A 12,583-nucleotide genomic window follows, 5' to 3' on the forward strand; every position below is an offset into this window, starting at 1 on the left:
TGTGAGGTCATGGAGGGATTCTAATTATAACAGTATCTAGATCCTCTATGAGGTCATGGAGGGATTCTAATTCTAACAGTATCTAGATCCTCTATGAGGTCATGGAGGGATTCTAATTATAACAGTATCTAGATCCTCTATGAGGTCATGGAGGGATTCTAATTATAACAGTATCTAGATCCTCTATGAGGCTGTGGAGGGATTCTAATTCTAACAGTATCTAGATCCTCTGAGGTCATGGAGGGATTCTAATTCTAACAGTATCTAGATCCTCTGAGGCTGTGGAGGGATTCTAATTCTAAAAGTATCTAGATCCTCTGACGCTGTGGAGGGATTCAGATTCTGATGGCCATATTAAATATATATGCTGATAGTGGACAACCTTGTTTTACTCCTCTTGACAGTTTATACTTTCTGAGATGTAGCCATTTATTTACTATTTTACACCTGGGGATACTATACATAACTTTAACCCATTTATATAAGAGATTCTCCAAAATGTTTTCAGGAATTTCTATGTAAATTCTAGTCGTACTTTATCAAAAGCCTTTTCAAAGTCGTCTCTGAATACCTGGTTTCCCAGAGTCTTCACAGTGTTCTATTGTTTCCAGTACTTACATTATCTCCAATGTATCGTCCATGTAAAACACCTGTCTGATTACGATGAATTATATCTGACAAAACCTTTTTGAATTATAATTCTCAACCGGTCTTTCTCGTGTTCTCTCTCTCTCTCTCTTTCAGTCCCTGCAGTCTTGTTCCATTCCAGACCACGCCCACTACCTTTGGAGACCTGCGAGCAGCCAATGGGCATTCAGCTCAGCGGAGACGTGTCACCTCAGGCCCGCCCCCCTCTGGCCTACAGGACTGGCTTCACACCTTCCAGGTGAGAGACACACCCCCTCTGCTGCTGCGTCTCCATAACAACCACTAATTAACAGCCATGAAGCCCTGGGAAACCTGGAGTGATTTATCAACAGAGGGAGAGAGAGAAGGGCTTTCTGGGATGGAGTGGTGCGATTTAGAGGAGAACAAACAACGAACAAACCTCAGCTAATTAAATAATTAAACACCTCTTCCCCCTCCAGCACCACCTACATTAATTTTCCCTCCTACCAGAAAGCAGGATCTCATATCTGGTGAACAGCCCTCGGGCTTCTGAACCCACCCTCCCTGTGGTTCTGGGGTATTAATGAATGGACCCTCCCTCCCCCTCTGGTTCTGGGGTATTAATGAATGGACCCTCCCTCCCTCTCTGGTTCTGGGGTATTAATGAATGGACCCTCCCTCTCTGGTTCTGGGGTATTAATGAATGGACCCTCCCTCCCTCTGGTTCTGCGGTATTAATGAATGGACCCTCCCTCCCTCTGGTTCTGCAGTATTAATGAATGGACCCTCCCTCCCTCTCTGGTTCTGGGGTATTAATGAATGGACCCTCCCTCCCTCTCTGGTTCTGGGGTATTAATGAATAGACCCTCCCTCCCCCTCTGGTTCTGCAGTATTAATGAATGGACCCTCCCTCCCTCTCTGGTTCTGGGGTATTAATGAATGGACCCTCCCTCCCTCTCTGGTTCTGGGGTATTAATGAATGGACCCTCCCTCCCTCTCTGGTTCTGGGGTATTAATGAATGGACCCTCCCTCCCTCTCTGGTTCTGGGGTATTAATGAATGGACCCTCCCTCCCTCTCTGGTTCTGGGGTATTAATGAATGGACCCTCCCTCCCTCTCTGGTTCTGGGGTATTAATGAATGGACCCTCCCTCCCTCTGGTTCTGGGGTATTATTGAATGGACCCTCCCTCTCTGGTTCTGGGGTATTAATGAATGGACCCTCCCTCCCTCTGGTTCTGGGGTATTAATGAATGGACCCTCCCTCCCTCTGGTTCTGGGGTATTAATGAATGGACCCTCCCTCCCCCTCTGGTTCTGGGGTATTAATGAATGGACCCTCCCTCCCTCTGGTTCTGCAGTATTAATAAATGGTGAATACAGGAAGGAATGTTAATCTTTCTGATTCCCAGTGTTCCGTCTTCCACACATAACCAAAATAAGTGTTAAACAAATCAATTGATTTATATTTGAGGTTCTTCAAAGTAGCCACCCTTTTTGCCCCTCCCCCTTCCTGTAGGCGTGGAGTGGTCCTGAGCGCCTATTGGCTCTGGATGACTTGATTGACAGCTGTGAGTCCAATCAGGTGAAGCACATGATGCAGGTTATTGAGCCTCAGTTCCAACGAGACTTCATCTCCCTGCTGCCCAAAGAGGTGAGGACACACACACACACACACACACACACACACACACACACACACACACACACACACATCTGCCAATTGAGCCCAGTTCAAATCCATGATGTCAGGCACCACTGTTCTGGCATATACAATGGGGCAAAAAAGTATTTAGTCAGCCACCAATTGTGCAAGTTCTCCCACTTAAAAACATGAGAGAGGCCTGTAATTTTCATCACTTCAGCTATGACAGACAAAATGTGAAAAAATTGTAGGATTTTTTTATGAATTTATTTTCAAATTATGGTGGAAAATAAGTATTTGGTCAATAACTAAAGTTTCTCAATACTTTGTTATATACCCTTTGTTGGCAATGACAGAGGTCAAACGTTTTCTATAAGTCTTCACAAGGTTTTCACACACTGTTGCCTGTATTTTGGCCCATTCCTCCATGCGGATCTCCTATAGAGCAGTGATGTTTTGGGGCTGTTGCTGGGCAACACCGACTTTCAACTCCCTCCAAAGATTTTCTATGGGGTTGAGATCTGGAGACTGGCTAGGCCACTCCAGGACCTTGAAATGCTTCTTACGAAGCCACTCCTTCGTTGCCCGGGCGGTATGTTTGGGATCATTGTCATGCTGAAAGACCCAGCCACGTTTCATCTTCAATGCCCTTGCTGATGGAAGGAGGATTTCACTCAAAATCTCACGATACATGGCCCCATTCATTCTTTCCTTTACACGGATCAGTCATCCTGGTCCCTTTGCAGAAAAACAGCCCCAAAGCATGACGTTTCCACCCACATGCTTCACAGTAGGTATGGTGTTCTTTGGATAAAAACTCTGCATTCTTTGTCCTCCAAACACGACGAGTTGAGTTTTTACCGAAAATATATATTTTGGTTTCATCTGACCATATGACATTCTCCCAATCTTCTTCTGGATCATCCAAATGCTCTCTAGCAAACTTCAGACGGGCCTGGACATGTACTGGCTTAACCAGGGGGACTCGTCTGGCACTGCAGGATTTGAGTCCCTGGCGGCGTAGTGTGTTACTGATGGTAGGCTTTGTTACTTTGGTCCCAGCTCTCTGCAGGTCATTCACTAGGTCCCCCCGTGTGGTTCTGGGATTTTTGCTCACCGTTCTTGTGCTAATTTTGACCCCACGGGGTAAGATCTTGCGTGTGGAGCCCCAGATCGAGGGAGATTATCAGTGGTCTTGTATGTCTTCCATTTCCTAATAATTGCTCCCACAGTTGATTTCTTCAAACCAAGCTGCTTACCTATTGCAGATTCAGTCTTCCCAGCCTGGTGCAGGTCTACAATTTTGTTTCTGGTGTCCTTTGACAGCTCTTTGGTCTTGGCCATAGTGGAGTTTGGAGTGTGACTGTTTGAGGTTGTGGACAGGTGTCTTTTATACTGATAACAAGTTCAAACAGGTGCCATTAATACAGGTAACGAGTGGAGCACAGAGGAGCCTCTTAAAGAAGTTCCAGGTCTGTGAGAGCCAGAAATCTTGCTTGTTTGTAGGTGACCAAATACTTATTTTCCACCATAATGTGTCTCCTGTAGTTGGCCCCGTCTCTCCTGTAGTTGGCCCCGTCTCTCCTGACGTTGATATGACTGTGTGTCTCCTGTAGTTGGCCCTGTATGTCCTGTCGTTGATATGACTGTGTGTCTCCTGTAGTTGGCCCTGTATGTCCTGACGTTGATATGACTGTTCGTCTCCTGTAGTTGGCCCTGTATGTCCTGACGTTGATATGACTGTGTGTCTCCTGTAGTTGGCCCTGTGTGTCCTGACGTTGATATGACTGTGTCTCCTGTAGTTGGCCCTGTGTGTCTCCTGTAGTTGGCCCTGTATGTCCTGACGTTGATATGACTGTGTCTCCTGTAGTTGGCCCTGTATGTCCTGACGTTCCTGGAGCCCAGAGATCTGATGCATGCTGCTCAGACCTGTTCCTATTGGAGGATACTGGCTGAGGATAACCTGCTGTGGAGAGAGAAGTGTAGGGAGGAGGGTATGTACCACACACACACACACACACACACACACACACACACACACACACACACACACACACACACACACACACACAGAGGAGGGTACGTACCACACACACACACCATGGATTTACATAGTAGAACTCATTATTGGATCTCTGTAGCCACACCCCCTCACGTAAAGGCACAGACTGGCGTTTATATTAAACTACCTGAGCAAAAACCATAACTCTCCTTTTAATGTAGACACACACACCCTGACCACTCCTCCACTCTGCAGTGCTGCAACAGCCTATCACTGCATCCGTCTGTGAGTAGCACTGGGCTCTCTGCCAGTCAGCTAGGATTCACCGCTAACATAACAGCCATACCAATGGAATAGCAGTTAGCATAACAGCCATACCAATGGAATGGCAACTAGCGTTAGCATTACAGTCATACCAATGGAATAGCAGTTAGCATAACAGCCATTCCAATGGAATGGCAACTAGCGTCAGCATTACAGCAATACCAATGGAATAGCAGTTAGCATTACAGCCATGCCTATGAAATGGCAGCTAGCGGTAGCGTTACAGCCATGCCTATGAAATGGCAGCTAGCGGTAGCGTTACAGCCATGCCTATGAAATGGCAGCTAGCGGTACCATTACAGCCATGCCTATGAAATGGCAGCTAGCGGTAGCGTTACAGCCATGCCTATGAAATGGCAGCTAGCGGTAGCGTTACAGCCATGCCTATGAAATGGCAGCTAGCGGTAGCGTTACAGCCATGCCTATGAAATGGCAGCTAGCGGTAGCGTTACAGCCATGCCTATGAAATGGCAGCTAGCGGTAGCGTTACAGCCATGCCTATGAAATGGCAGCTAGCGGTAGCGTTACAGCCATGCCTATGAAATGGCAGCTAGCGGTAGCGTTACAGCCATGCCTATGAAATGGCAGCTAGCGGTAGCGTTACAGCCATGCCTATGAAATGGCAGCTAGCGGTAGCGTTACAGCCATGCCTATGAAATGGCAGCTAGCGGTAGCGTTACAGCCATGCCTATGAAATGGCAGCTAGCGGTAGCGTTACAGCCATGCCTATGAAATGGCAGCTAGCGGTAGCGTTACAGCCATGCCTATGAAATGGCAGCTAGCGGTAGCGTTACAGCCATGCCTATGAAATGGCAGCTAGCGGTAGCGTTACAGCCATGCCTATGAAATGGCAGCTAGCGGTAGCGTTACAGCCATGCCTATGAAATGGCAGCTAGCGGTAGCGTTACAGCCATGCCTATGAAATGGCAGCTAGCGGTAGCGTTACAGCCATGCCTATGAAATGGCAGCTAGCGGTAGCGTTACAGCCATGCCTATGAAATGGCAGCTAGCGGTAGCGTTACAGCCATGCCTATGAAATGGCAGCTAGCGGTAGCGTTACAGCCATGCCTATGAAATGGCAGCTAGCGGTAGCGTTACAGCCATGCCTATGAAATGGCAGCTAGCGGTAGCGTTACAGCCATGCCTATGAAATGGCAGCTAGCGGTAGCGTTACAGCCATGCCTATGAAATGGCAGCTAGCGGTAGCGTTACAGCCATGCCTATGAAATGGCAGCTAGCATTACACACACATACTGTATATACGAAAGTATGTGGACACCCCAAATTAGTGAATTTGTCTATTTCAGCCACACCCGTTGCTGACAGGTGTATAAAATCAAGCATACAGCCATGCAATCTCCATAGACAAACATTGGCATTGGCAAATTTCAACCCTGCTAGAGCTGCCCGGTCAACTGTAAGAGCTGTTATTGATAGGTGGAGACATCTAGGAGCAACAACGGCTCAGCCGCGAAGTGGTAGGCCACAGAAGCTCACAGAACGGGACCGCTGAAGCGCGTAAAAATGATCTGTCCTCGGTTGCAACACTCACTACAGAGTTCCAAACTGCCTCTGGAAGGAACGTCAACACAATAACTGTTAGTCGGGAGCTTCATGAAATGGGTTTCCGTGGCCGAGCAGCCGCACACAAGCCTAAGATCACCATGCTCAATGCCAAGCGTCTCCTGGAGTGGTGTAAAGCTCACCGCCATTGGACTCTGGAGCAGTGGAAATGTGTTCTCTGTAGTGATGGACGGACGTATCTGGGTTTGGCGGATGCCAGTAGAACGCTACCAGCCCAAATGCATAGTGCCAACTGTAAAGTTTGGTGGAGAAGGAATAATGGGCTGGTACTGTTGTTCGGGCCCCTTAGTTCCAGTGAAGGAAAATCTTAACTCTACAGCATACAATGACATTCTAGATGATTCTGTGCTTCCAGGTTTGTGGCAACAGTTTGGGTAAGGTCCTTTCCTGTTTCCGTATGACAATGCCCCCGTGCACAAAGCGAGGTCCATAAAGAAATTGTTTGTTGAGATCGGTGGGGAAGAACTTGACTGGCCTGCACCGAGCCCTGACCTCAACCTATCGAACACCTTTGGGATGAATTGGAACGCCGACTGTGAGCCAGGCCATAATCACCCAAATTCAGTGCCGACTAAGGCTCTTGTGGCTGAATGGGAGCAAGTCCCCACAGCAATGTTCCATCATCTAGTGGAAAGCCTTCCCAGAAGAGTGGAGGCTGTTATAGCAGCAAAGGGGGACCAACTCCAAATTAATGCCCATGATTTTGGAATTACCTCCATACCAATGAGCTATAGGGGCTAGCGGTAGCATTATATTACCTCCATACCAATGAGCTATAGGGGCTAGCGTTAGCATATTATTACCTCCATACCAATGAGCTATAGGGGCTAGCGATAGCATTATATTACCTCTATACCAATGAGCTATAGGGGCTAGCGTTAGCATATTATTACCTCCATACCAATGAGCTATAGGGGCTAGCGTTAGCATTATATTACCTCCGTACCAATGAGCTATAGGGGCTAGCGATAGCATATTATTACCTCCATACCAATGAGCTACAGGGGCTAGCGATAACATATTATTACCTCCATACCAATGAGCTATAGGGGCTAGCGTTAGCATTATATTACCTCCATACCAATGAGCTATAGGGGCTAGCGATAGCATTATATTACCTCCATACCAATGAGCTATAGGGGCTAGCGTTAGCATTATATTACCTCCATACCAATGAGCTATAGGGGCTAGCGATAGTGAAGATGCTTGATGTTAGCCTGTTTGTCGTTTATTTTTTGCCCCCTCTGTATCGCTCTCTTTGTGACAATGCTATTACTAACGCCTCATATTTATGTCTTAATGTGTATGTAAGTATATAGGTTCTATAGCAGCTAGCCTAGCGTTTAAGAGGCTAGGTATAACCGAAAGGTCGCCGGTTTAAATCCCCGAGCCGACTAGCTAGAAACATCTGTAGGTCGCTCTGGATAAGAGCGTCTGATAAATGAAGTATATTGTGATAGTTACTTAACCCTGTGTTCCCAGGTATAGAAGAGTCCCTGGTTGTTCAGAGGAGGAAGACTCTAAAACCTGGGTTCCTCCACTCCCCCTGGAAGAGTGCCTACGTACAACAACACCGGATAGAGAGCAACTGGAGGACTGGGGATATCACCTCACCTAAGGTATTATATAGAGAGGACTGGGGATATCACCTCACCTAAGGTATTATATAGAGAGGACTGGGGATATCACCTCACCTAAGGTATTATATAGAGAGGACTGAGGATATCACCTCACTCTCGGTATGTCTCTGTGCCATTGAGGTAATACGTGTGTGTGTGTGTGTGTGTGTGTGTGTGTGTGTGTGTGTGTGTGTGTGTGTTGAGGGGTCAGGTAAAGGTATACGTGTGTGTGTGTGTTGAGGAGTCAGGTAAAGGTATACGTGTGTGTGTGTGTTGAGGAGTCAGGTAAAGGCATACAGGTGTGTGTGTTGAGGGGTCGGGTAAAGGCATACAGGTGTGTGTGTGTTGAGGGGTCAGGTAAAGGCATACAGGTGTGTGTGTGTGTGTGTGTTGAGGGGTCAGGTAAAGGCATACAGGTGTGTGTGTGTTGAGGGGTCAGGTAAAGGCATACAGGTGTGTGTGTGTGTGTGTGTGTGTGTTGAGGGGTCAGGTAAAGGCATACAGGTGTGTGTGTGTGTGTGTGTGTGTGTTGAGGGGTCAGGTAAAGGCATACAGGTGTGTGTGTGTGTGTGTGTGTGTGTGTGTTGAGGGGTCAGGTAAAGGCATACAGGTGTGTGTGTGTTGAGGGGTCAGGTAAAGGCATACAGGTGTGTGTGTGTTGAGGGGTCAGGTAAAGGCATACAGGTGTGTGTGTGTTGAGGGGTCAGGTAAAGGCATACAGGTGTGTGTGTGTTGAGGGGTCAGGTAAAGGCATACAGGTGTGTGTGTGTTGAGGGGTCAGGTAAAGGCATACAGGTGTGTGTGTGTTGAGGGGTCAGGTAAAGGCATACAGGTGTGTGTGTGTTGAGGGGTCAGGTAAAGGCATACAGGTGTATATTCACTAGGCCGATTCTGCCGCTAACCGTTTTTTAAAACGGAGTGACATGAAATTTCCCCGATATAGAAACTGTTCCTCGGTTTGGTTCCTAAACGGTTTCCGTGGATACATTTCTAAATTGGATTAAAAGCTTGTTGTATTTGTTTAATCTCTCTTTACCAATCCTATAACTCACTCACAATGCCCCCCCCCCCCCCCTCACAGGTCCTGAAGGGTCACGATGATCATGTGATCACATGTCTGCAGTTCTGTGGTGACCTCATCGTCAGTGGATCTGATGACAACAGTCTGAAAGTCTGGTCTGCCCTGACCAGCAAGGTAAGGCTGATATCCACACTGCTACCCTGTTGGTAAGGCTGATATCCACACTGCTACCCTGTTGGTAAGGCTGATATCCACACTGCTACCCTGTTGGTAAGGCTGATATCCACACTGCTAACCTGTTGGTAAGGCTGATATCCACACTGCTAACCTGTTGGTAAGGCTGATATCCACACTGCTAACCTGTTGGTAAGGCTGATATCCACACTGCTAACCTGTTGGTAAGGCTGATATCCACACTGCTAACCTGTTGGTAAGGCTGATATCCACACTGCTAACCTGTTGGTAAGGCTGATATCCACACTGCTAACCTGTTGGTAAGGCTGATATCCACACTGCTAACCTGTTGGTAAGGCTGATATCCACACTGCTAACCTGTTGGTAAGGCTGATATCCACACTGCTAACCTGTTGGTAAGGCTGATATCCACACTGCTAACCTGTTGGTAAGGCTGATATCCACACTGCTAACCTGTTGGTAAGGCTGATATCCACACTGCTAACCTGTTGGTAAGGCTGATATCCACACTGCTAACCTGTTGGTAACGCTCAATGTCTGTCCTGCCCTGACCAGCAGTAAGGCTGATAGTCACACTGCTAACCTGTTGGTAACGCTCAATGTCTGTCCTGCCCTGACCAGCAGTAAGGCTGATAGTCACACTACTCTGTTTCAGAGAAAGGGATGGATATGAAATATGTATTGACCAGGGAGAGAGGGACAAAAACTGATGTGGACACTAGATGTCCTTTACCTCAGACTTTTTGGTTTTTGAGGTGCTAATCTCACACCTTTTCAACAGGATTAAACATGTTTTACTCAGGAGGATTGGTTCATTAGGGTCAACAGGACTAAACATGTTTTACTCAGGAGGATTGGTTCATTAGGGTCAACAGGACTAAACATGTTTTACTCAGGAGGATTGGTTCATTAGGGTCAACAGGACTAAACATGTTTTACTCAGGAGGATTGGTTCATTAGGGTCAACAGGACTAAACATGTTTTACTCAGGAGGATTGGTTCATTAGGGTCAACAGGACTAAACATGTTTTACTCAGGAGGATTGGTTCTTTAGGGTCAACAGGACTAAACATGTTTTACTCAGGAGGATTGGTTCATTAGGGTCAACAGGACTAACCATGTTTTACTCAGGAGGATTGGTTCATTAGGGTCAACAGGACTAACCATGTTTTACTCAGGAGGATTGGTTCATTAGGGTCAACAGGACTAACCATGTTTTACTCAGGAGGATTGGTTCATTAGGGTCAACAGGACTAAACATGTTTTACTCAGGAGGATTGGTTCATTAGGGTCAACAGGACTAACCATGTTTTACTCAGGAGGATTGGTTCATTAGGGTCAACAGGACTAACCAAACATTGAGTAAGGAGTGTAAAAATTGACTTCTTGAACTTAAAATCCTTCTGGAAAAAAAACTCACATTGAGGACGCAGTAGGAAATCCATGAATGAGCCAAAAGTCAACACGTCTCTCTCTCTCTTCCCACTCTGCTTGACTGTCCCTACCAGCTGACTGTCATGAGTGCACACCTGATGAGATGGTGGACTTGCTTTAGAGACCGTCTGTGGAGAAGTACTGGCCTGTAAAGAGGGGGTGGGCCCCCTGGCCTGTAAAGAGGGGGTGGGCCCCCTGGCCTGTAAAGAGGGGGTGGGCCCCCTGGCCTGTAAAGAGGGGGTGGGCCCCCTGGCCTGTAAAGAGGGGGTGGGCTCACTGGCCTGTAAAGAGGGGGTGGGCTCACTGGCCTGTAAAGAGGGGGTGGGCCCCCTGGCCTGTAAAGAGGGGGTGGGCCTACTGGCCTTTTTACTCTGATGGACAACAGAGGAAATCCTAGGACCTTGTTCTCCGCCGTCAGTCATCGCCGCCGCCTCCACCCTACAGACTCAGGCCCTCCAATAGCAGCAGCTCTAGAGCTGTGTGTCACTCAGGCCCTCCAATAGCAGCAGCTCTAGAGCTGTGTGTCACTCAGGCCCTCCAATAGCAGCAGCTCTAGAGCTGTGTGTCACTCAGGCCCTCCAATAGCAGCAGCTCTAGAGCGGTGTGTCACTCAGGCCCTCCAATAGCAGCAGCTCTAGAGCTGTGTGTCACTCAGGCCCTCCAATAGCAGCAGCTCTAGAGCTGTGTGTCACTCAGGCCCTCCAATAGCAGCAGCTCTAGAGCTGTGTGTCACTCAGGCCCTCCAATGGCAGCAGCTCTAGAGCTGTGTGTCACTCAGGCCCTCCAATAGCAGCAGCTCTAGAGCTGTGTGTCACTCAGGCCCTCCAATGGCAGCAGCTCTAGAGCGGTGTGTCACTCAGGCCCTCCAATAGCAGCAGCTCTAGAGCTGTGTCACTCAGGCCCTCCAATAGCAGCAGCTCTAGAGCTGTGTGTCACTCAGGCCCTCCAATAGCAGCAGCTCTAGAGCTGTGTGTCACTCAGGCCCTCCAATAGCAGCAGCTCTAGAGCGGTGTGTCACTCAGGCCCTCCAATAGCAGCAGCTCGAGAGCGGTGTGTCACTCAGGCCCTCCAATAGCAGCAGCTCTAGAGCTGTGTGTCACTCAGGCCCTCCAATAGCAGCAGCTCTAGAGCTGTGTGTCACTCAGGCCCTCCAATAGCAGCAGCTCTAGAGCTGTGTGTCACTCAGGCCCTCCAATGGCAGCAGCTCTAGAGCGGTGTGTTTTAATTCTACCAATTTATTCAAATTGCCCTTCAGACCGATGAGCCTGATGAATCAAGTGTCTTTCCATCGACTTGGTATTTAGGACATTTTTTATTGTGTCGGCTTTTCGTTATAGTTTTTGGGACCAAAAGACGCCAATTACCGGTTAACGGAAACCCTGACAGGAATACTGAGAACCCTGGTGTGTGTGTGTGTGTGTTGCTCTCGTTTCTGTCAGACTAACCCTGACAGACTAACCCCGCCCGCCCTGTTGCTGTGGCGCTGTGTGTGTGTGTCCGAGGTGTTGAGGGCAGTATAGTTCAATGAGGTAAATCTTTGAGAAATGTAGAACTCTCTGATTCCCAAATGGCACCCTATTCCCTACATACTTAGTTCACTACTTAGTTCACTTGCTCCATAATCGTTCACAGGGAATAGGCTGCCGTTTTTTGGGACACAGCCCGAGTTGTCCTCAGTAAGCTGCCCTCGTTCCTACACGAGCCGGTCTCGTTCCCTTGTTCTCTCTCTCTCTCTCTCTCTCTCCCTTCGCTCCAGGGTGTGTGTGTGTGTGGAATCTCAGGTGTGAACGCACCACTCCCTCCCCGAAACCGTCTCAATATTTACACTGTCGGCTAGGAAACCAAGGAGAACATGTTTACATTGCCTAAGCAAGTGAGAAGAAGCAAACGACGACAGGAAACTGTTAGAAATGAGCAGCAAACACTAAGGTTTATAAAATATTGACAATGGGGGAAGATTACTAAACAGATTCATATTGGTTCTGTTTACAATGCTGTTTGTATTCCTCTGGTTGCCCTTATTGCTCTCCTCTGTCTCTCTTTCTCTCTCTGTCTCTTTCTCTCTCTCTTTCTCTCTGTGTCTCTCTCTCTGTATCTTTCTCTCTCTTCCTCTCCCTCTGTCTCCTCTCTCTCTGTCTCTCCTCTCCCTCCTG

At 47.8% G+C, this 12,583-nt stretch overlaps 1 protein-coding gene across 1 annotated transcript in view; it reads left to right on the plus strand.

The window, feature by feature from the left end:
- The window catches only part of LOC109885760 (F-box/WD repeat-containing protein 7), a 33,907-nt gene extending 24,881 nt beyond the window's left edge, over positions 1–9,026 (plus strand). The window contains exons 4-8 of the mRNA XM_031791602.1: positions 745–886; positions 2,126–2,260; positions 4,122–4,245; positions 7,644–7,780; positions 8,862–9,026. Coding sequence (XP_031647462.1) covers positions 745–886; positions 2,126–2,260; positions 4,122–4,245; positions 7,644–7,780; positions 8,862–9,011 — 688 coding nt within the window. The 3' untranslated portion in view covers positions 9,012–9,026. The remainder of the gene's footprint in view (positions 1–744; positions 887–2,125; positions 2,261–4,121; positions 4,246–7,643; positions 7,781–8,861) is intronic.
- Positions 9,027–12,583: the final 3,557 nt, after the last annotated feature.

The sequence above is a fragment of the Oncorhynchus kisutch genome, linkage group LG16 (genome assembly GCF_002021735.2).
Source record: "Oncorhynchus kisutch isolate 150728-3 linkage group LG16, Okis_V2, whole genome shotgun sequence".
Classification (NCBI taxonomy): domain Eukaryota; kingdom Metazoa; phylum Chordata; class Actinopteri; order Salmoniformes; family Salmonidae; genus Oncorhynchus; species Oncorhynchus kisutch.